Source organism: Lygodium microphyllum, chromosome 7 (genome assembly GCF_053477565.2).
Source record: "Lygodium microphyllum isolate KBCC chromosome 7, Lygodium_microphyllum_v1.1.10, whole genome shotgun sequence".
Classification (NCBI taxonomy): domain Eukaryota; kingdom Viridiplantae; phylum Streptophyta; class Polypodiopsida; order Schizaeales; family Lygodiaceae; genus Lygodium; species Lygodium microphyllum.
This window is the reverse complement of record NC_141141.1, coordinates 117295148-117320914: the sequence shown is the minus strand read 5'-3', so window position 1 is coordinate 117320914 and position 25767 is coordinate 117295148. Positions and strand designations below refer to the sequence as shown.

At 43.2% G+C, this 25767-nt stretch overlaps 1 protein-coding gene across 2 annotated transcripts; it reads right to left on the bottom strand.

The window, feature by feature from the left end:
- Positions 1 to 2196: 2196 nt before the first annotated feature.
- LOC148033867 (syntaxin-32-like) lies at positions 2197 to 23586 on the bottom strand. Of its 2 annotated transcripts, none has more exons than XM_087681870.1 (5): positions 23230 to 23586; positions 3184 to 3434; positions 2927 to 3099; positions 2608 to 2802; positions 2197 to 2445 (listed from the first exon to the last, which is right to left on the bottom strand). In XM_087681870.1, exons 1-5 carry the CDS (start codon positions 23477 to 23479, stop codon positions 2286 to 2288), a joined length of 1029 nt encoding a protein of 342 aa, XP_087537996.1. In that variant the 5' UTR covers positions 23480 to 23586; the 3' UTR covers positions 2197 to 2285. The 2 variants fall into 2 exon arrangements, with proteins under 2 accessions (XP_087537996.1, XP_087537997.1); XM_087681871.1 differs by having other exon boundaries at positions 2933 to 3099; positions 23230 to 23585.
- Between the last annotated feature and the right edge of the window lie 2181 nt (positions 23587 to 25767).

Below are 25767 nucleotides of genomic sequence, written 5' to 3'. Positions count from 1 at the left end.
TCATGGCACTTGTTTCCACAACATGGAGTTTGTTTGCAAAGGTGAGGGACTCATCATTAGGACATTCAATATAAAGGGTGCAACTTCCTTTCAATTGCAATTGTTTCATTCATAGGAGTAGCAATTGCTCTAAAATTTGGGCACACAAGATCATCATGTCACAAAGTGCCCATTCTATACTCTAACAATCATGTCTACCTGGCTAGCAATTCAATTAAATTACTAATCAGTCACTTTGCTGAAAATGGTTTTGATAAAGCTCTTCTACTTGTCACATCTAACCTTTCCAAGGACTACCCTCTACTCAAGCTTTACTTGCAAGAGCTACATTCATTACTAAAGATGTAGGCTGGAGTGTACCAAGGAATCACATACCGTGGTAGGTGGCGGCCCCTTAAGGCTACCACCACCCATCATGTGGAAAACATCCCTCACTCCAATTGGCATGAGTCAAGTAGATGAGTTGCCCCTTGCCTTCTCCCATGTTTGTTTTTGATTTATGATAAAATAATTTCTTCAAAAGGTCTATTAATATCAATTCACTATTCATATTCCCTCATATCTATTATGTATCAAGTATTGCTATCCATTTTTGGAAGGCCATTCCATTCTTGGTAAAATATTTATGATGAATCTAACAAAGAGTATTGAGAAGTTTGTATGGTTATCGTACATGAAATTTTTTTTAAAGGGGAGAATAATCAATAGGTGAATATGCATTGCATACCCACCCTAGGGTTCCATCTTCTTATAAACCCCCTCTCCTCATTGCTTCTTTCATCTTGTCACGTCCCTCATCTAATACTCCCACGCAAAATGAGATAAAAGCATGGACATGCCTATGCAATGTTGTGCTCAACAACCACACATCCTCTCACACACCCCCTTCCATCCATAGCATCCATTTGCAAGGACCGACTTCCTCATGGCCGCTTCTTCACAATTACCAATATCTATCACATGCCTCTTAAGGCTCAAAGGACACCACCCCTAACGTAGCATCTTATCCACCATAGATGTTGCATCAATGTGCCCCTAACTTCCCATGGATGAACCTATCATCTTCTCCCCAATAGACCCAACTATGATAATATTAAAGTTATCCCTAACATGCATGCCATTGTTTTCGCTCTCTAGACATTATTTGTATCACTTTTTGACGCCTATTATTTACTTATTTTTTACTCCTATTCATAGTAATCCAATCATTTGTCTCAAGTCAAGCATATGATTATAGTTATCAAAGTATAGATTTAGCATACACAACACAATTCTATACTTTAATCTTACAAGCTTAATACGAGTACCCTAATGAGTATATGTGCCATATACCATCTTGGCATGAAGAGTTCTTTCCACGTCAATAAATTTCATACTTGTTCCATTGTGTGCTAGTGCTTTTAGGTTTAGTCATGGATATGCATGGCCCACCAGAATTGAGATCCAACATTGAGGTTAGGCAAGGCTTTTAGACATGGGAGTACCTTAAACTATAGATATTAGGGGATTATATCAATTGATATTTCTTGAATCAACACTCCTATGTCTCATGCGAAGCTTCCTTTATAGACAAACACAAGATCATCATTTTCTGATTATAAAGTGCTGAAATGAGAATTGTCGAATAAAAGACGGCAATTCTGGTCACGAATTCTACGTCAAACGGATTCTACTTTCCAGCTCCGCATGATGCACCTTTCCTTGGATGGAAAGGTGTCCAAATATTAAGCAGTCTAATTGATATTTCAGGGGAAGACGCTATTCCCTATGAAGATTTCCAGGTTAAAAGCATAGCATACTTTTGTGGCTTATGGAATCTGGATCTACTCCCTTTCTATAGAAAGATGACTAAGTATTACAATCTGAAAGCAATGCTTATGCATGCTTGCACCTGTGTATCAATGCTAGACTGTTCTACTAAGTAGGTGTATGCAACATCACCGATGCAATGCAATGTCTTGCATAACATTTCATTTATGGAATCTGGATCTACTCCCTTTTCTACAGAAAGATGATGAGTTGATAAGTATTACAATATGCAAGCAATGCTTATGCAGGCTTGCACCTGTGTCTCAATGCTAGATTGCTGTACTAAGTAGGTGTATGCAACATTACCGATGCAATGCAATGTCTTGCATAACAGTTCATTTATATCCCCCTTCTTCTGGGTCTCAAACAAGTAAAAAAATTTGAGACTTTCTTACAAAGAAGGGTAGGATAGGATTTACATATTGAATAATAAATAGGGGCAAACCATTTTCATGTCTCACGAGCCTGTACAGCTTTTATGCTACAAAGACTACAAAGATCAATAAAAAAACTATCAAGACAGCAAAAATTTTCATGATGAGCCATCGATTGGAGGAAATACTGTTCAAATACTTCAACAGGGCTCCCTGGGCTCCCTCCACATTGTGCAATGTCTCATCAACATTCTCATCAATCCTGTGAGAGCATCCAGCATCCGATCATATCAGATGACCTCACATTGTGCCACATAAAATGGCATCACATCATGCCACATAAATGATATCATCTCATCACATGACATCATGCCACATCATGACATGATATAAACCTTTTTGGAAGATGTTTATGTCGACATACCTGATGGCTATTTCACCCTGCTGCGCTACCATGGTGGCCAGTTGGGTGAAAATGCTACCCAATTCCAAGATGGTAGATTCCACATTCTGAAGAGCTTCTGCCCTACTTTGCATATAGCTGTCTTGGAGAGGAACCATCTGCTGCATTGTTTCCTGCGTACTTACACTTGCAGTCCCATCCTCAGGTCTACCTCTCCTGCACACGTTCTCTTGAAGCTGTGATTTTCTAGCCCTTACAAACTTCTTTATGAAGAGATACCATTTGTGGTATTCTTGTACAACAGATCAACACACTGACAACTAGAGTACCAAGAGATGACCTTGACCTTCCAAGTGGTGAGGGTGATATTGACCCATTAGCCCAAGGTGCACTGCTACTTGATGGCCCAGAACTCTGCTGATGAGCAAGAGATCTCTGTCGGATAGATGAAGAGTTGCCTTTCGCTGTACTTCCGTTGAACAGCTGCCGTCGATTCTCGTGAACTTTCAGATTCTGAAGTACAGATATTGTAATCAAATTGTTGATTGGAAGCAGCTTATATTCTAGTCATGATATCTAAACTGACAAAACGTTCACCTCAGTTCGCGAGGTTAAGACATCTTTGAACTCTTTGGTCGCACTCATCAACCTGGTTTTCAAATTATCAACTACAGTTGCGGAATGGTCAGTGCTTTGCTTGGAAAGGTTGCCACTTCCCCTCTGAGTATTGCATAAAAGCTGGAGCTCTGTTATTGCTGCATTCAGAGCTGTAATGTCTTCTTTAATCACAGCAGTGAGTTCTTGAATCTCTACTGTTGGATCATCAAACATTGATGTCCTTTTTGCCACTGTTCAGAAAGTGGAACAAACACGTGAAAAAGAAACATCAAACATAGATGTCCATTTTGCAACTGTTTAGAAAAAGAGACAAGCATGTGAAAAACCTTCCTATGAGATTAGTGCATATACCATATGTTGCTTAGAAAGTAAGCTTTTGAAAAGGCCAATAGCAACATGAATATCTACAGCAGCACTACAGACAATGTATGAGTGAAAGAGTTTGAGTCATTTTAACTTAAATATGTTCCCTGGAATTAAAAGTTTTTAGCACAAAGAAACCAATCATTTGAAAACGTAATCAGCGACTGTTTGGACATAAGAGACCCTTTTGTAAAGGGCTGCTCTAGCCTACTTGAAAGTGCTAGCAACTGAGTGCTGTGCACAGAGACCGCAGAAACAGACAGCACCCAGGTATGGTAAGTAGAGTAGGTTGACTTCTCTTGCCATCTAATGGTCTTTCACAGACTCTAAATTGTGCAGTTCACTGCCATTATGTGGCCACACTCTTAAGTCTTTGTAGTGCTCTAACTCTGGCCAAGAACCCTATGTCTCATGCTCACACGAAGCACATTGAGGTTCAATATCACTATGGTCATGAGCAGATCCTGGATTCTTAGCTGGTAGTGGCCTGCTGTCCCACGAAGGACCATGGGGTGGATCTCTTCACGAAGCCTTTTCCCCAATCTTCTATGCTTCATCATATGAGATTGTTGGGTCATCCGACTCTCCCAAGATTTGAGAGGAGGTGTTAGCCTGCCTTCTTTAGTCATGCCAATCTATCATCTCCTGGTTGTCAGCTCCTGTCAAAATCTGATGGAGACATTGGAGCTCCAACAGTTTAGTGTGCATTTCTTCAATTTTATGCACATTTCTTATGCATTTTCCTAGTCTATCAGTTAGATTCCACCCCTTGCCAGTACCTATCTACTCCACGAATGCCTGGCATATTTTGTCATTATTTTCCCATTTTTTTCTATGCAATCAGACTGCATTTATTGCAGCCGTACCACCATCCGGCTGTAATATTTCCACACAATAAAAGTTAGTTGGTTGGTTTGAAAGTTAGTTAGTAAATTAATAAGTTAGTAATATTACTAACTAAAGACTAACTAAAGTAAAAAACTAACTAACGTTAATAATTAAAGATTTTTATTTAACTAAAAATATATGCTTAAAAAATCGAGAGTCGTAAATCCGATATTTTTCTTGGATTGACAAGGACCATAGCCACCCTTCATGTAAATTACAACGTGAACGAAACTTATGAGCTATATTAATCACTAGTATTAATGTGTATAGTTTGGATGGTCCAAAAGTATTAGATTTTGGGCAAAACTAGTATATTTTAGATATTATCTTAAAAAGATATGGAGATTTCTAGAACTTGATGTCATTTTAAAAAAAAGACAAGTGATGTTTTAGTTAGTTTTTGAGATTTTATCAAAAGAAAAAATAAAGAGAGGGATTTGCAAAATCGCACGCGCCGCAATCGCAATCTAGAGATAGAAAACAGCACTTGGAACAGAGAAAAAAAGGAGTGAACTAAGAGCTTTCTAACCAAGTGTCTTGGTGCTTTTATCCCCATTCAGAGCCAATGGAACCATCAGATTTATGATCTGAGCATCAGATCACTGATTTTTCCCAGATCCCCCTCCACAAATAGCTCCACTTCTCAACCACAAGCCCTCTTCTCTAATCCACTATAAATATAAGGCATGGGGAAGCACAAGAAGCATAAGGAGACCCCGAGAGGCTGCAAGAGAGAGGTAGAGAGAAGGATACCCCTCCAAGAGATTGTGAGAGAGAGGTTGAGAGAGAGAGAGAAGAGTTACCCTGAGAGGCTGCACAATTCCCTCTATCCTGATCCTCAACTTAGTCATTTTCTCTTACACTCTTCCATCTCGAATCTATTCCATCTTCTTACTCTCTTGAGTCTACTTGCAAATGATGGCCCCCAAGCGAAGAATGTTACGTGCGGATGACAATTCCACAACCACAAATGAAGCTTCGGGTAAAAACATCATTGTCAATCCAACTACGGTTCCGGTTATAAGTAATGTATTTCCAAATTTATAGATGCTTGTTTTGATTCTCGTATGAGATACGTTAGGCCCATACTATGATGCACGAGTATAGATCATTTCATCTCACATATTCGTAAGATGGAGCTTGCGAAGGATATATATCAAGGAAAGTTAATTGCACCTAATTGCATATAGCTTGTTCGTTGATAGAGCAATTACAAGGAAGAATTGGTCAAGGGTTATGAATGGCATAATCATGACATTAAAATTTGTGCATACAAGAGTTAAGTAAATTTTACATAGAATCACTCTTTGATCCCAAGGAGAAGAACATATATACGATGGTAATGTTATCTCGACTATTCTTGCATCATTTGGCAAGAATACAATTGGTTTTTTTTTATTGGTTGATCGAACAACATCCTAAATGCTATTACATCCAATTGGTTGTTAGTTATTGTTTGGATGATTATTCCAAGTACTTGTGATTTGCGGTAAATGCATGACAAGGATCTATGATGACAAGTTGCCATGGGAATAAAGGAATGTTTTCTTGGAAAATGATATTAGGGCTGAATGCTTTGTTTGTGCTTGATTCTTAAAGGATTTAATTAAGGAATGATATTTTGCACGGGTGGATTACCTCTATGATCGCCCCACGGATTAATCCAAAGAGGGCATTGCTCGATTCATGGGCCGAAGATCGAGTGGTGAAAAGGCTAACCACGGGAATGATGTTTTGCTCCTAGATAGCTTGTGGATCAGGTAAAGCTCTGGACACCCCTTGCTAGGTCTAAAGAGTTTAAGACCTCCGTGGCCCCCAACATCTGGGCATGTTGGAAAATCCTATTCTAGATAAAAGATTGAATTTGTGGTGCCATGAGATTTAGACCAGTTACTTCTGCAGGGCAGAAGATATACTTTTGTTGGACAGAAGGGATACATAATTTCTATTGTATGGGCGGGAGACAAAGATTAACTTAAAGATAAGTTAAGAAACTTGTTTGAACTAATGAAGCTGACTTTAAGTGCCACACATAAATGTGGTAAGACCTAATTAGAAAACTAAAGCTATTAAGGGAAGCGGGTGGGCGGAACCCCCGACGGATCTGTCCTACCGTAGGGTGGTCCCAGAAAACTAGGAGGCTTTGTTAGAGATCACAATCAGGTAGGCAGGCAGGTGCAGTCGGACAATGTGCAGTCGGACTGCCACGTGGCAGTCCGACCTGTGCAAGCAATCGGCTGCATTTAATGCAGTCAACAAGGTATTTCTGGCGCCTTGTTTTGTCCAGATTTTGGCTATAAATAGCCGACATCTTCAGCAGTCTCCCACACTTCTCTGCTCGCAGATTACAAACCGGTGACACACGCAGATTCCGTCTCTGTTCGCAGATTTCAGACAAGAGACAGTGCAGACTACAGCGGACTTCAAGGTGAACAACAGGTTGCATCGTCGAGGTGGAGACACGCAGTCCAGCGCACTGCGCCCGTGTATATATCTGCATATCTTTGTATTCAGCACACTTTATACAGCAGATCTTCATCTTCCACTGTCTCTTTCTCTCTCTGCGTTCTCTCTCTCTCAGTCCTACGCTTCCACACCACTACACTCTTGACATGGTATCAGAGCAGTGTTAGAGGGCTGACTGAGCGCAGAATCAACCTGAAGAGGAGTTTCCATCGCGACACAAATTTGCGTTTTTTGCGTTTAAGGGCAGACACGAGGGCTGCGCCTTGGAACAAGGCTGAAGCAAGTATGGGCGCGCAGGAAAGGAGTTCAGGTGGTGGATTTGCTGCTGTTTACTGCTGTTTGACGCGGAGGAAGTTTGAGTTTTCAGCCTACAAGTGCAGGTTTTGCTTTTTCATCGCCTCCGGCGGGTGAAGAAGGTTCAGGACGCGGAAGAGCCTTAGCAAGCTGAGTTTTCCCAATCAGAGGGGGCTGCTTTTGCATTTGTGAAGGCATTACAAGTGAAGATGTCTACAGAGATTGACTTGGAGTTCCAGTCGATTATGGACCGGAAGGTGCCTGTCTTACCAACTCTTCCTGCAGATCAGAAGCTCGACGGCGACAACTACCGCATTTGGCGCGTCATAATGTTGGCCATCCTTGAGTCCTATGATTTGGCGGAGCTGGTACAGGAGGAGATTGACCGGCCCTCGGTACGAGATGAGTCCAAACTCTCTTCTGATGCTCGTGCGGAGTTGGCCAAGGCTCAGTCTCATTGGGACAAACTGAATGCCAAGATTTGTTCCTTTCTCTTTCTATTATGTACTACCGTGATCACTCACATCGAGCACTTGACGATGGCTCGGGAGATATGGCTGGAGCTTGATCAGATGTACAATCGGATGACCCTTATGAAGCGGATTTCTTTGGAGGTACAGATGCGGACCTTGTCCATAAACAAGTCTTCTTCACTGCGGGAGCACATTAACAAGCTAAGGCAGCTTCAGATGCAGGTTCAGAATGTGGGGAAGCCGATTTCCTCCGAAGACATGGCGATCACACTTTTGTCCCAGTTGCCGCCACGATTCGGTACATTTTACTCTGCCCTTATTGCTTCGGGGCGCGAGTCTACTCTTCGGTGGGAAGAGTTGGTTCCTATGGTCTTGGACCAAGAGGAACAGTTAAAGGGACAGAATGCTTCCAAGTCGGAGGCGCTGACAGGTCAAGCCTCTCAGAAGAAGGGGAAGGACCAAAAGAAGAAGAAGGGGGATAACAAGTCCAAGAAGGACAAGGAGAAGGACAAGGACAAAGACTCCACATGCCATATTTGTGGAAAGACTGGCCATTGGAAGAAGGATTGCCCTGACAAAGACAAGAAGCACACCAACAAGAAGGACACCAAGGATTCTGGAGCGGTGGCTACACCCTCATCAGCTGCATTTCTTCATCTAGCTGTCATTGAGGACGCTTCACCGAATGCTTCTGATGCTGCGATGATGGCTCCCCAAGCTCGAGAGTGGATCGTTGATAGTGGTGCCTCATGGCACATGACTCCTTCATCAGATGGTGTTGCCTAATTGCGACCCTCGCGTGGGCAGATTCTCATTGGAGACAGCTCTTCAGTATCTATTGTAGGTCGGGGTAAAATGCAGCTTATTCCCGATGGACGAGGTGGTACCCATACCTCAGAGGTTTTGCATGTACCAAGTTTAGGGTACCATCTCCTTTCAATTCATAAGATTTGCTCCCTTGGCCTTTTGGTGGAGTTTGACAGTACTACGATGTAAGTCCTTGATCGTGGATCGAGGAAGGTTCTCTCATCCGGATATGAGGAGAACGGCATTTATAAACTGAAGTCTTCCACCGCCCTCTCTACTCTTCTTCTTACCTCTCAGTCACAGTCAAAGTTATGGCATGCTCGGTTTGGTCACCTGAACTATGATTATCTTCGGAGGGCGTCACGTGGACAGCTTGTTCGAGGATTGCCGGATATAGTGGTGAGCCAGCAGCCATGTGTCTCCTGCATTCGGGGGAAGGAGCATAGGGATGCCATTCCCCACACAGCTTTACGGCGGTCTACTTCACCGATGGAGCTTGTATCTACGGATCTATGTGGCCCTATGAGGAATGAGTCCTTGCGTGGGAGCTCGTACTTCATGCTGATCGTAGATGACTACAGCAGGATGACATGGGCCTACTTTTTGGCATTAAAGTCAGAAGCTTTCTCACACTTCAAGGATTGATTTCTCTTTGAGGAGAACCGATCGGGCCGGAAGTTGAAGACCTTGCGATCCGACAAGGGCGGTGAATTTGTTTCTAATGAGTTTGCTCGGTTTTGTGCAGATAAAGGAATTCACCAGGAGTTTGCCAATACCAACACTCCTCAAGAAAATGGCATTCTTGAACGGAAGAACCGCAGTGTGATCGAGATGGCGCGCACCATGATGAAGCACCGACAGACCCCTCAGGTTTTGTGGGCCGAGGCTGTGGCTACTGCTGTCCACATCCTTAATCGATTGCCTACTTTGGCCGTGGAAGGGATGACCCTGTTTGAGGCTTATTTTGGGACGAAGCCAAATGTTTCTTACTTCCGGGTCTTTGGGTGTGATGCCTATATTCACATTCCCAAGGCTCACCGTGATAAATTTGAAGCAGCTTCCCGAAAACAGGTATTTGTTGGCTATAGCTCCCAGTCCCAAGGCTATCGACTGTTTGATCCCGTCAAGCGGGATGTGTACACTAGCCGCGATGTGCGGTTTGTGGAGGTTCCGGCTATCTCAACAGGTGAGGAGCATCCCGTTCTTGGAGATCCAAGGAAGAGTTGGGCTCCTTCTACAATTCTACTAGAGCCCATGCCTTTTGATTATGATTCTGTTTCTGACACATAGTCTACTGTTCCACCGGTCACCTCAGAGGAGTTACCACCGGTGGATATTCCAGAGTCTTCTGCTGATGGAGAGAGACGAGGGGAGGTTCGGCCTCCTCCTCGCTGGGCCCATGACACACTCTGTGATTCAGGGATCGAGGGGGTTCCTGAGGAGTGGGGACTGCAGGATGGTCCGCGGCGGTCGCAGCAGCACCAGGCACATTCTACGGAGCTTGTTTGCTCTAACTATTGTTTGATGACCTGTGTTATGCAGGATCGCGAGCCCACCTCCATAAAGGAGGCTTTACAGTCCGCACCATGGAAGAAAGCTATGGAAGCCGAGTTGGAGGCTATTGAGAGGAATGGCACTTGGTCACTCGTGCCCTGCCCCTCCGAATAAGAAGGTGATTGGCGTCAAGTGGGTCTTCAAGACCAAATACCTTAGCGACGGTTCTTTGGATAAGCACAAGGCTCGCCTTGTTGCTAAAGGTTTTGCACAGCGCCCAGGGATTGACTGTCATGATACTTTTGCCCCCACAGCTCGTATGGCGACCATTAGAGCTGTTCTTGCTTTGGCTGGCCATAGGAGATGGCCTGTTTATCAGTTGGATGTGAAGTCGGCCTTCCTCAATGGTGATTTGAAGGAGGAGATCTATGTTGAGCAGCCTCCTGGTTTTGGATCTTCAGATGGGAAAGTCTACAGGTTGAAGAAGGTCTTGTATGGCCTCAAGCAGGCTCCGCGTGCATGGAACGAGAAGATTGATTCGTTCCTCCAATCTCAGTTGGGATATCGGCGTTCCAAGGCCGATCCACAGCTTTATGTTCACACTTCCGAGGATGGTTGTGTGCTTTTTGTCTTATATGTTGATGATTTGATTGTCACAGGTGATGATGCACAGCAGGTCCAAGAGACGAAGTCAGCTTTACACCGGACGTTCGAGATGACGGACTTGGGTCTACTCATTTCTTTTTGGGCCATGAGATTTATCAGTCTCAGAGGGGGATCTTCATCTCTCAACAGAGATATGTACAGGAACTCATGGTGTCTTTTGAGATGGAGGATTGTCGGGCCCTTTCTACTCCTATGAATCCGAACTGGAAGGCCACTTCCTATTCAGCTTCTCCTTTGGCGGATGCTTCCCGCTATCATCAATTGATTGGGTCCTTGATTTGGCTTCTCAATACTAGGGTTGATCTATGTTTTGCTGTTGGGCTCTTGGCAGGGTTCATGAGTGAACCTAAGACGGTGCATTGGCAGGCTGCTCAGAGGATACTTCAGTATTTGAGGGGGATGTCTGATTTAGGGATTCATTACCCCGCAGGGACAGATGGTTCAGATCTTATACTTGCAGGTTGGAGCGACTCGGATTGGGCCGGTGATGTGGACCACAGGCGGTCTACTACAGGTTACTGTTTTACCTTGGGTGCAGGTGTTATCTCATGGAGTACAGGTTACTGTTTTACCATGGGTGCAGGTGTTATCTCATGGACAGATGGTTCAGATCTTGTACTTGCAGGTTGGAGCGACTCGGATTGGGCCGGTGATGTGGACCACAGGCGGTCTACTACAGGTTACTGTTTTACCTTGAGTGCAGGTGTTATCTCATGGAGTAGCAAGAAGCAGCCCACGGTAGCTCTTTCATCTACTGAGGCAGAGTATCGGGCCGCGTCTTCCACCACATGTGAGGTTGTGTGGCTTCGGAGATTATTGGAGGAGCTTGGGTGCCCCCAGACTCGTCCTACTTTGCTGCAATGTGACAATGAGAGTTGCATTGCCTTGGCACGGAACCCTGTTTTTCATGCCCGGACGAAGCACATAGAGATCCAGTACCACTTCATCCGAGAGAAGCTTCTGGATGAGACCATCACTGTGGAGTACTGTAAGACGGAGGACAATCTTGCGGATTTGTTTACGAAGGCTCTTCCCCAGGCTTTACTTCGGAGACATTCCAGATCCCTTAGGCTTCTGCCCTGCCCAGGCTCTGAGAGGGGGTGTTAGAGATCACAGCCAGGCAGGCAGGTGCAGTCAGACAGTGTGCAATCGGACTGCACAATCGGACTGCCACGTGGCAATCCGACCTGTGCAAGCAGTCTCGACAGGGTATTTCTGGCGCCCTGTTTTGTCCAGATTTTGGCTATAAATAGCCGACATCTTCAACAGTCTCCCACACTTCTCTGCTCGCAGATTACAGACCGGTGACACGCGCAGATTCCGTCTCTGTTCGCAGATTTCAGACAGAAGACAATGCAAACTGCAGCAGACTTCGAGGTGAACAGCAGGTTGCATCGTCGAGGTGGAGACACGCAGTCCAGCGCACTGCGCCCATGTATATATCTGCATATCTTTGTATTCAGCACACTTTATACAGCAGATCTTCATCTTCCACTGTCTCTTTCTCTCTCTTCTCTCTCTGCGTTCTCTCTCTCTCAGTCCTACGCTTCCGCACCGCTACACTTTGACAGGCTTCTCATAAGATTTTACCGTCATTCGACCTTTAGGTATTGTTAGGTTAGAGCCCGATTCATGCCGTTTTAGGGGACCAAAATGGGACTATGTCCTACGGGCAAAGAGATTGAGCAGCGCATCCCTCTCCTTTCCCATTCTCTTTGAACCAAGTGCGGCATGGGTCTGCTTTGGCTTGGATATCTCTACGTAAAGTAGGATGTCCAGAATCCGACGCTAGAATGCTGATAGGAGACCTTGGCCACTAGGAGCCCAAATTTCAGGTCAATCCTAGTGGGTTCGGCCATGAACGTTCTGTTGCGAGGCAGATTCGGGAAACCCTAAGCGACAAACTCGAAACATTCCATGGGAGTGCCAGGCAGCGACACTTAGATTCGTTTCTCGATAGACCGCTAAAAGCATGCCTGGACAGCCGATGGAGCAAGCACCTTACACCAGTGCAAGTTGGCCAGATTTAGAGGCCCTGACAGTAATTAGCCGATTTTGGAGTTTGGCTATTTATAGCCATAGCCCACACTTGGCCGATCACTTGTCTTTTGTAGGCTTTGCACTCCCCATCTCCAACACTCTCCGACATTGGTGCTGCCATCATCATCTCAGCTTGATCTGGTGCCCTCACTAATGCTTAGGGCTGCGTACAAGGACTGATCAATCCTCATCATTGTATTCAGCATTCTCCTTCAATCAGTGCAGTATTTCTTCCTTCATCTTTTGCTTCCTCTCTCTCTCTCTCTCTCTCTCTCTCTCTCTCTCTCTCAGATGTTGTACAAGGCTCCTTCGCCTATGCGTGCCATCACCCTTTGTGGACAGCTCCAACAAATGAAGTTCAAGCCAAAGGATATGGTTCAATCTTTCTTCCTTCGTGTCACATAAGTATAAGACCAGCTTTGACACATGCAGTCCGTCCTTCTAGAGGATCATCTTGTGGGAACTGTGCTCTACAAGCTCCCCCCCGAGTTTGGAGTGGCCAATGCTTTGTGGGCTCAAATGCCATCGATCCTCAGTTTTCTACAAATGTCCTTGATGTTGCTTAAGCATGGGACGTCTTTGTCCTTGCAAGGGAGGCTTCCATCATAGATTAGCAGTTCTGATGAGGCCTTTACACATTCAAATAGGGGTGCTAAGAAGAAGAAGTTCAAAGGCCTAGTGTTATCACTATGGTAAGAAGGGACATTTACATAAGAATCGCAAAGAGTTAGCGGCTTTGAGGAAGAAGAAGGAGAAGAAGAAGCAAGATACGAAATCCTCCGCCAAGTCATCCACCTTCTTTAACTCCAACTCGAATCCTCCAACTAAGGCCAATGCAAAGGTGCAAAACAAGTCATCTTCTTCAAAGTGTGGAAAGAGCTTGGTAACCCCTCTTGCTTTCTAGTACAAGTGATAGAGTCATCCCTCACGACTCTCCAATGCCAAAGAGGGAGTGTGAGAGGGTGGTGAGGTAGAGCTACTGAACCTCATCTATATAGATCAATTAAAGTCAGACAAGCTTAAATCCTTGAGCTAGGATTGACATCTAGGTTCATGATGGGTTGTTACTTGACACAAAGTAGGATAAGCTCCTCATCCAAGCTCACATGAGAGGGGTGCTTTCTTTCAAGATAGTTGTGGCTCCCTTTCTAGAGTAATGGACTTCTCAAACAAACACTACCTTCAATTCTTTCTTGTTGAGCTATGTAGACATCGAGATCACATTCTAAAATCGAAATAGAGGGCAAGCCCAAGACACGAGTCGGCACACTCTCACCAACTTATTCACAAGTGCATCAACTCTATACATAAATGATCAACGAATACCTAGACTCGCTCAACCACCATCAACAAAGCAAGAGAGCTATAAATAGCACAATGTCCAACCTATCAAATGAAGACCTAGATCGAGATACCACCAAGGAAGATCCAAGAAATTTGGCATGGCATCGCGTAGCACCACCCTCACAATGTACTGTGTCGATGTTGGAAAACCCATGTCAGACATCATAGAATGAGGCCCTCACACATAAATTTAAGTGTTAATTAAAGTGACATTTATGGAAAACGCATAAAGAAGCTTTGGCCATGTGTGTATTATAGAATATGCATGTACAAGGTTCAAGGTTAAAGGACTAACAACACCCACAAGTGACACATGCGACCGAGGGCTTATGCCATGAATGTACCAACTCCAACCAATTTATGTTTGGGCATAAGACTAGAGCCAAGTACTTGGGTTATATGGCAAGCGTGCACATACTCGCCACAATTAACATAATTAATCACCAAAAATAGGCGTGGTAAAGCCAAGAGACGAACCATGCATTTCTCACACTCATTTCTCTCCCTTTTCTCTCTTGTTCAATTGCAAAAACTCTAGTTTATAGGTCAAACCAGAAAGTTGATTTACCTCATCTATCATTGGCATCACAACAAGAAGACCTTGGGGATTAAGAATTTAATTTTTAACATTTTATTTTCATCCACAAAAAACAAAAACAACTTTGCAAAAGTGTCACGGCTACATTAAAATCACCTAGGTTTCAATAGCCACATCCTGTAATTAACGCATTAATTACACCAGATTTGCACTTGTGATTGACTGGAATGGTAACACAACAGTGAAAAAGGCTAAGTTTCTCATACCAACCACCTACCATGATTAAATCAGCTGCAATTATTACATAAGTCTTGGATCTCCAAAAATTAGCACATGACAAGCTCAAGAAGAGAAAACAACAAGCTCGTCCTAAATTTGGTTGTGCACACAACACGACGCAATCTGAACATAACTAAAAAAAATAGTAGCCAATTGAATTCGTCATGAAGCAACACAATTTGGATTGCTTCAAGCTCAAATCAATGTCCATTGGATTGGACAGCGTGCTAAATTTATATGCAACTGCTATAAAAATTGAAGGGAAGTATTCGATCATCTATTTATCTAGCTCATGAATTCATTTTTTTCTTTCTTTTTTAATTCCAATACTGTAGTCTATCTCATGGGCTACACGTTGGTGCCCTTTGATCCATGATCTGAGCTCCCTAGGCATTTAAATTGTCATTAAATGCAATTGTTGACCCTAGTGTCGTAGCACTAAGTGATACTAGGGTTAGGGTTTCCTATGACAATTAAGCCATTTAGGGTTCCATTTTACAATAAAAAGACACCTTGTGCATCATTAGCATATAAGTGTGGCATTATTCATTTTAGTCACCTTGAGCTTGTACTCTCTCTCATTCATTTATACATCACTTCTCATTTTTATCGAGTATTGTTGTGCATCAATTAATTCTTTCATTCTATATTAATTAATCACGTAATCAATTCACACATGGGCTACAATGGTATCAAAGCCACTTACTACCATCGCTATCGCATGCAACCACCTTTCACACAACTATTTCCATTGATTGCCACACCTCGGCCAACTACCACCCAAAGCCATTGTCATTGTGCCAACATTCATCACCCCTTCATTGGTGATTGCACGTCACCAAGATACCATTGCCGCAATCATTCAATCACTCTATCACACGATCAAGCAACAAACGCTATCCTTGTAGCAGATATAGTTGCATTGCATTCGCCTCTACTTTGGAACATTGTATCGATGCCAATACTTGTTGGCAATCTGCTCATATGTTTTGCTAGTCAACACATCTCCAAGCTTGCAACCACTGCCTATACTTGAAGCGCCACCTTGCAATCTCCCAACCTCGCACTTTGTCTTGACCTAAGGCAGCTGACTCTTTAGCAACAACATTGCCTTTAGCCTATGTGCAACAACTCGTACATTGACCATCCTATAAAGTTAATTAGGAATGTCCACCCATTTTTTGTCAAGATTGTGGGAGAGAAGGAAGGAGTCTCACTTGTAGCTTTCTTGCTTGCACAATGGGAGAATACACACAGAGGTGGAGGCTGAAAACAGTTTTCCTCTTCTTAGTTGGGAAAGCCAAAAAGAACTCAAGTACAAAGAAATAGAAGAACCCTATATATGGGTCTCAAACCAAACTCAACTAACTAAGGTGGCATACTAACTGAGCCACGAACTAGAGTAGATAAGGATAGCTATCATGTAGCTATTATTCATGGGCGGTGTACCAACCGCATCTGCAACTGACAAGTCGGTGACATAAATACACAACGGTCACCCTGGCGTATCACGAGTGGAGCTCGATATCTCAACACTCCCCCTCGAGCTCAATCCCAATTCCTGCACACCAAGCAGGCCTCTGAACTTGCGCAGCTTCTCTGCGCCCAATGCCTTCGCAAATATGTCAGCTACCTGATCCTCTGTGCTGACATAAACTAGATCAATAAGACCTAATAAAACCCTCTCTCGCACATAGTGATAATGCACCTCCATGTGCTTTGTTCTAGCATGATAAACTGGGTTATTTACCAAGTGTATACTACTCATGTTGTCACAATAAATGACAACTGGCCCATCTGTAGACTAATGCATATCATAAAGTAGCTTATGCAACCAAGCTACCTCACATGCAGCCATTGCTGCACCTCTATACTCAGCCTCTGTGCTGGACAAGGCAATTGTAGGCTATTTCTTGCTGCTCCAAGTGACTGCAGCACTCCCAAAAGAGAACACATATCCATTGGTAGATCTTCTATCAGAAATACTACCAGCCCAATCAGCATCAATGTATCCATGCAACTGTATCTGAACCCCAGTCTCATAAAATAGTCCATACTGCAATGTGGACTTCACATACCTGAGTATGCATCTAGCCGCATCCAAATGTGGTTTCCTTGAAGCCTGCATAAACTGACTTACTAATCCAACAGCATAGCTCAAATCTGGCCTGGTAATAGTCATATAAATCAAACTTCCTACTATGCGTCTGTACATAGTAGGGTCTTCTAGAAGCTCACCTGCATCTGTGCTCAGCTTCACATTCTGCTCCAAAGGAACTGAAATAGGCTTACAGCCTGTCATCCCATATTTGGACAGTATGTCCAATCCATACTGCCTCTGCAAGAGCTGTATCCCACTTGGTGATCTAATCACCTCAATGCCCAAGAAATAACGCAGCTCTCCCAAATCCTTCATCTCAAACTTCTGCTTCAATAGCATTTTCACATGAAGGATATCTTCATCACTGTCACCTGTCATAATCAAATCATCAACATAAATGACAAGTAGCATAATACCTCTCTGTTTTTCTCACATAAAGTGAGAAATCTGCCTTGAAAATTTGAAAGCCAATAGTGACAAGATACTGTCCTATCTTGTCAGACCATGCTCTAGGTGCTTGCTTCAAGCCATACAAGGCTTTCTTCAACCTGCAAACAAACTCAGGATAAACAGCATGCACATAACCTGGTGGCTGCTCCATATAGACATCTTCTTGCAAATCACCATGCAAGAAGGCATTCTTTACATCCATCTGATGTAAAGACCATCCCTTTGATGCAGCCATAGCAATGACTGCTTTTACGATTGCCATCCTTGCAACCGGACTCAATGTTTCTTCATAGTTAATGCCATATGTTTGTGCATACCCCTTGACTATTAATCTTGCCTTATATCTGTTCACAGAACCATCTGCATTGTGTTTCACCTTATAAACCCACTTACAACCAATTGCATTCTTATCTTTAGGCAAAGGTATCAATTTCCGTGTAGCATTTGCTTCCAAGGCATCCATTTTTTCATCCATGGCTTTCTCCCATTTTTCTTTTCCCATGGCTTGCTCAAAAGAAGTGGGTTTTGGTTCCTGTATCACTTTGACCATATATGCATAGTGAATGGCTGTAAATCCATCATATTTCAGCCTATCCACAAGATACCTAGCTCTGGTAGACCTGTGCAAAGTAGGTTCACACCCAGGTGCTCTCAAAACATCCATGGTCTTCCTTACTCCAGGTGTAACAATAGAAGGAATACCCAACTCATCATCAATGCTCTGTTCTGAGCCACTAGATTCACCATCCACATAAGAGTGACCTGCATTCACATCAAACATGGGCTGATCTACCTTCTCTTTTCCTTTTCGTGATACCTGCATACCACTATCTACATTGCTTTGAGAAGAGTCTCCTGATCTTAATCTGCCTGTCCATGGCGAAGAATGTGAACCACTGCTAGAGGACGCTCCAGGTCCACTAATATTTTGTAACTGCTGCTGTGAATTCTGTGCAGCATTACAATTTTGTGCATCTACATCATCAATCACATTAAGTGGTTTATACCAGCTACTCATCTCATCAAAAACATCTCTGCTCACTGTAAACTTACGAGTAGAAGGATTATAGCATCTATACCCTTTTTGCTGCAGAGAGTAACCAATAAAAATACACTTCTCAGCTTTTGGATCCAACTTGGATCTCAACTCATCTGGCACATGTACATAGGCAATGCAACCAAAAATTTTCAAATGAGAAATATCTGGTTTCCTACCAGTATACCTCTCCTCTGGAGTCATTCCATGAATTGCTGTAGTGGGAGTCTTGTTCATTATGTAGACTGCTGTAGCAACTGCTTCAGCCCAATAAAAATCTGACAAGTCTTTTTCATTGAGCATGGTACGAGATACCTCTCCAATATGCCTGTTTTTCCTTTCTGCAATTCCATTTTGTTGTGGGGTATGACTGCATGAATATTGCTGCTTTATGCCATGCTCCTGCAGGAACCTTCCTAACTCATTTGAGAGGTACTCTCCCCCTCCATCTGACCTTAGGCATTTTATCTGCAGGCCTGTTTCTTTTTCAACCATAGCTTTAAGAGTTTTGAAATGCCCAAAAACTTCACTTTTCTTTTTCATAAAATACACCCAAACTTTTCTGCTATAGTCATCAATAAAAGTGACAAAATAATAACAGCCTCCAAGAGATGCAGCTTTAGTAGTCCACACATCAGAGTGGATTAATTCCAATGGCTTCTCACTCTCTTGAACATATCTAGGAAATGGTTTTCTTGCCTGTTTTCCAAACTGGCACGCTTCACATACCTTATGCATTTCTGCAACCTTGAATTTGGGCAATCTTGCAACAATATTTTGGGCCTGCATTGATTTAAGTCGTTGTACATTAACATGACCAATACGTTTATGCCAGATATCAATATCTGCAACTACACCGGTCTCATGTGCAAACATTGCTGCACTCAATTCAAACATGTCTGCATCCAATGTAAACATTCTACCCTTCTTCTTTCCTTTTGCTATCAAGCAAACTTTATTTTTCATATCCTCAACAAAGCATCCATGAGGATTAAATCTGACCTGTAAGCCCTGCTCAACCATTTGACCAACAGAAACCAAATTCTTGGTGATATTCGGGATATGAAATACATCGGACAGGTATTTCTTTTTCCCATCTTGCATAGACAAAGGAATTTTTCCAATCTGCACAATAGGATGTACAGTATCATCACCAGTTTCCACAAATCCTGATTTTTTCATTTTTCTTGCATCCTCCATCCATTCTGCATGACCTGTCATGTGGTTTGATGCACCTGAGTCAACATACCATACATCGTTGCTTTCTTCTGCACTTGTCACAGAATTGTTCGTATGCTGCACCATAAACAGATGCTCATTTCTGTCATCACTCTGTCTACTAGAAGATGCATAATTCCCTTCTTGCAATTTCCCATTCATGATGTCATTCTGCTTTTTATAGCAGTCTTTAGCCATATGACCCATTTTACCACAGTAGTAGCATTCAACATTATTGTTTGCATTTTGGTCTCTTTGCCATCCACCACGACCTCTTTGGCTCCCCCTACCTCTAGAGTTACCACGTCCTCCTCCATAGGACTGGTTTTCTTGAGTTTGCTGCATATTCTGATTTCTACCACGGCCTCCATATCGGCCTCCTCTACCTCTGCCTCTACCTCTTCCAGCATTTGAGTAGAAGACAGCTTCTTTTGAAGTTCCTCCTGAAGAAAATGCACCACCATTTCTCTACTCCTCAGAAATTAGAAGAGCAATCAACTCCTCAAAATCAGGAAATCTTTCACGAACTGAAATGGATGTCCGAAACTGTGCATAATCCTTTCCTAGACCATTCAAGGTCACAGAAACTAAATCATCATCTTCCACTGGTGACCCAATGGAAGCAAGTGCATCTGCAATCTTCTTCACCTTCATGTGGTAGTCGTTGATGCTCATATTTTCTCTTTGCACATTGTGCAACTCTTGCTTGAGCTGCATTTTCCTAACTTACGTATTTGTACTATACATTTTTGACAAAGTATCCCATGCCTCCTTTGGCGTACTTGCATCTTGAATATGCACAATTATAGAGTCTGAAATGCTGATAGACAGCCAGTACATAACTTTTCTGGCTCTCTCATACCATCCGTTAAATGCCTGCATTTGCTGTTGATTGGGAACATCAGGAAGAACTGGTTCTTCTTCATTTCCTGCAACAAATTCCCAGTATCCTTTTTCCATAAGGAAATTCGTCATTCTAAACTTCCATGCTTGGAAGTTGTTCTTATCAAGCTTTTCAGTGACAATCTGTGAAAGAGAATCAGACGCCATTACAAAACACTGCAAAAAATTATGTCACTGCAAAGAACACAGCTTCAGCCTCACAAGGGCAAATCTGCAAAGCTGGCGAAAGTGGTATTTGACCACACAGTCACTTCCTAGTGACGATTTTGCATATACAGAAACCAAGGATGATTCTGTAACTCCCAATGTCTCTGCACACGAGCATACAATTCAATATCTGTGGTAACTTTTCACCGACCTGTAGAACAGTGGCTGCACAGCATAAAACTGAGCCTTTTCCTGAGTGCGTGCAGAAAACTTCTGCCTCCAAAACAGACCCCGAAATGGCCTCAAATCAAAAAAACAAGGTCGCCTAGGGCTAAAGCCCTATCCCGCAGCATATACTGCCCTCTTGCTTCACCGCGAAGGACGTCTCAACCTGAGACAATGCACTCCTGCACTTTCCGGCTGTGCTACCTGCAGAGATCTGCTCCCAAAACAGAAAATGAAAGCAACACTGCTCCTCTTACCAGAACACCGTGAGCTTGGCTTGCTTTCTTGAGCTCCTTACCACGAACAAGGCTCTGATACCATGTCAAGATTGTGGGAGAGAAGAAAGGAGTCTCACTTGTAGCTTTCTTGCTTGCACAATGAGGGAATACACACAGAGGTGGAGGCTAAAAACAGTTTTTCACTTCTTAGTTGGGAAAGCCAAAAAGAACTCAAGTACAAAGAAATAGAAGAACCCTATATATGGGTCTCAAACCAAACTCAACTAACTAAGGTGGCATACTAACTGAGCCACGAACTAGAGTAGATAAGGATAGCTATCATGTAGCTATTATTCATGGGCGGTGTACCAACCGCGTCTGCAACTGACAAGTCGGTGACATAAATACACAACGGTCACCCTGGCGCATCACGAGTGGAGCTCGATATCTCAACATTTTTTAAACCACCTTATAAGCTTAGTAAAACCCAATATTAAGAAGTGGAAAAGAAAACTGAGAAATACTTCGAAAAGGGGTTTGTTAGACCCACTAATTCACCATAGACTTCATTACTTCTATGGGTGAAAAAGAAGGATGGTTCTATGTAACGTCATGTCAATTATAGAGCACTAAATAAGATAACAATGAAGAATAGATTTCCTATGCCCAAAACTAAAGATCTTTTTTATCAATTGTAAGGTACAAAAAGGGCAAAAATATTCATTGAAATTGACTCAAGATCAGGCTATCATCAAGTAAAATTAAGGCTAAGGATGTTCTAAAGACACCATTTAGAACTAGAAAGGAAACTTTTGGCAATGATATTTGGTCTAACAAATGTGCTAGCCACATCCATGAAATAGTGTTTTATGGCCCTATCTCGATCACTTTGTGGTAGTCTTTATTGATGATATCCTAATCTAAAACAAAACTAATGAAACACATTTGGACCATTTGCAAAAAGTGTTTCAACTATTAAGAGCCCATTCCCTATTTGCCAAACAATCCACATGTGAACTCTTTGCAAAAGAGGTCAAGAATTTAGGCATATTATGAGTCCAAGTGGATCCGAAAAAAGTTAGAGCCATTATAGAGTGGCTACCTCCGAGGAACCTAGACAAGCTACAAATCTTCTTTGAGCCTCAATTCTTCATAGAATTTTTGTTAAGGAGACTCTACCTCTTGTTGGCATACCAAGAGGCTATGCAACTGGGGGCAGCCAAATTTTAGTAATGGAGAGTATAATCCACTCGTGTGCAGCAAGAGAGCTTGAACGACTTCTTGTTTCATTTTAAAGGGGAGAAGGGCTAGCAATCTTGACAAGGATAGCGATAGTAATGATATGCAACTATAACGGTACTGTGATAGCATGCAGTGTTAGGCTGGGTCAGCAAATCAAATCGGACCATTTTTTTATCCAAGTTCCATCTAGATGTTGGTTTTCCATAGGCCACCCTTAGTGGCATGTACACAAAGATTATGATCATTATTCATTCCCTGCTCATAGTAATGAAGCTGATGGTTCTTGGTTCATATGTCAGAATCATGCAAAACAGAACATGAATATGACAATCACAGAATGCAAAGCAACACAAAAGATAAAATGCAGGGGAAAGGAATCCACTAGCAATGGTCAATGAGCTACGTCCTATGGAATGTGCTCGAGTCTCCTCTCATCCCAGACTTGCAAAGCAGCTGTACATTGAAGTGACCAACACCCCTCTCTGGAGAACGCACACTATTGTAGAGAATTATAATTGTTTGCAGAGATTTGGCCAACACAAGGGATCGTCACAACAGCTCAGAAAGGATTACAATTTTACTGATAAGCCAGCAGTTTTAACTTACAGGCTGTTAGAAAGAGACAGGTTTGTGTGCATATCAGAAACTATATTCAGGACGCTGCAAATTCTAGAATCACGAGGTACCAAGAACGCGGAAAAATGAAAGCACATGGTTTTTGCGCTCTCTGGTAGAGCATTTCAAAGAAAAACGCAAAAGAGGGCTGCAGTAACAGATTCAAGTGGCATGTCAGTGGCAGATAGAATGAGCATAAGATGAGAGAGCAGACTTACATTTGGCGAGCTTGGAGAGCTTCTGAGAGGTCTGATGGATGCTGAGACCGATGCGGGAGGCACGTTTGTTGAACTCGGAATGCAAGGAGGCGGAGGTGGAGGGGCTATGCAGGGGGGGTAGCAGATCGGAGGCATTGGCCACGCGAGCAGACGACGATGTAGATGATGAAGATGAAGCCTGCGACTTTCTCAGCCGATCGGCGATGGCCTCAAACTCTGCAGTGCGGTCGCGGTAATTGGAAGGAGCCATGGCAATGCGTGAGAGAGAGAGAGAGAGAGAGTGTGTGTGTGTGTGTGTGTGTGTGTGTGTGTGTGTGACGCGCGGTATAACTCAGCTCGCCACCATGTCTCTCTCTCTCTCTCTCAACAACAAGAGTAGGTAGTAGTTTGCCTTTCCACATCGACCTTTACTCATGAAAGTGGCCCCTCTCATGCTCCACCCTGCCTCTCATGATTAGGAGAATACAAACTTATTAGAATTGAAAAACCAAGCTTGGTCTAGAGCGAGGGCACGCATAAGTAAATGGACTTGCACACGCTCCTTTGGCAAGTAAAAGTGTTGGAGCGACACATATATTCACGCTATTATTGGGGCCCAAGCCACTTAGCATAGAGAAGCCAAGGCAAGGTGAGGGACAAACACGAGGAGACGGAATCTAAAATCGATTTATCGATAGCCGATCAAAATTTGCCATGTCCGTGAACTCTTGCAAGTCAAGAGAGTATCTCCATTTTTGTAGGTACTTCATCTAATGGGCAAAGTCCCAAAAATCATTGTGGCAATGGGCCATCGAGGTCATCTAGGTCCATGGTGTTATAAACATGCGCTACAGATTGGCAACTCTATGGACCTACCTGGGTCAATAAGCCTATGCATGGTGCAACCCTTAATGTAAATTAAATTGCCAAAAATTTACAAATTGTTGGGGGTAAAGGCGCCTCCGCCTAGTCGCCCATGTATTACTACACTAACAGTACCCGCCACTACACGCTGCAGGTGGCAGGCACCCGTCACAATCACTTATTCTTTATTCTTTTAGTGACAGTTTGAATAAAGGAAGGCCTAGCCACACATTGTGGTTGTTGGAGTTCTCATTTTTTGAGTCTCTCTCTCTCTCTTGGCTCTTACTTTCCATCCACCATAGCTCTCACCGCCAAGCTTCTTCCTCTTGGGTTCCACTTCCCTTTCAACTGGTATCAAAGCAAAGGCATTGGAGCTTGCCCGACATTCTCTTCAACCCAGATTTGAAGAGCTTCAACCCGAGCTTCAATGGTAACCATGGCACCTTCATTTGTAGTTATGTTTTGATCTCTCGCCTCCTCCTCGAGCTTCCGAACCTTCATTGGCTTTTTCCAGGGCTGCGTTGGAGCCCCCTTGACATTGCCAAGTACCCTAGAGCGCTGTTGAAGACCCTCCAGCTCCTAGGAACAGCTAGCGCAAATTGTGGCACATTTTTAGGGGGCTGGGCTAACCTACTCCTGGCATTTGGCTACTCTTCCTCAGCTTCCCAACACTCTTAGCAATCTTCCCGATCATTGTTGGACTCCCCAGCACTATTGCTTGGCTCCCGGTGATCGATTTAAGTACTCCCCCCTTCAGCCCTTGCTGTATACACAGTCCCAGGACTGCCAAAACAAGGCAGCACTTGACATTTACTATTTGATGCTTCTTGGCATTACCCGTTTGATACCTATTGATGCCCGATGATGCTCGAATGTTATGGGATGCTATGTCTATGCTTTGGGACTGATTTGGAGCAGATTTGGACACCATTGGAGCTTCATTTAGCAATAAATATGATGTTGTAATATAGTGGGGTGAAGCTCATTTACTTGGTATATGCATTGGTTCTTGGATACGAGGTGCTTACTGGAGTTTTGAATGATCATACCAATGTATTTGGAGATTGTCAAATACTTTCTTTTAGTTCCGGAATGCTTTTGAGCTTGGATTAGGCTCTGACTTGGTTGTTCTTCACTGGCATTTGGCTTCAGTTGGCATGCTTTGGACCAGTCTATGCCTATTGTCACTGCTTGATATTTAAGTTTCTTGCATTTATGCTTTGGTCAGATATGGATGCCACTTGGTTTGCCCATGCTTGATAGTTAATTGGAGCTTCATCTTCAAATTTATTTGAGCATTTTGGACCTACTGGACATTACATTTGGTTGTCAGTTACATGCTCTTTGAATGCTTTCAGGCTTATGCTTTACGGGTCTAAGATAGCTTGGGATTTATGCTCCGAATGTACCCTACTGGGATTTCACATGTCTGATGATATGTATTCGATGTATTAGAGCTTGCTCTCTTTGCATCTGACTTTACTTTCAGTGGGAGCCTCTTGGTATATTCGGATGTACACAGAGTCTTATTTACACTTGAGTTTGAGCTTGTGGGATAGTTGTATGCATTTGCTCTCTAAAGAGCTTTATGTCTGCAGTTAGTCTGTAGTGGGTTGATTTGATATGCCTATTGGGACATGCACCTACCTCTGTCACAGGTTTGTCAGTTTTGTATGTACCTTGGATGGTTATGTA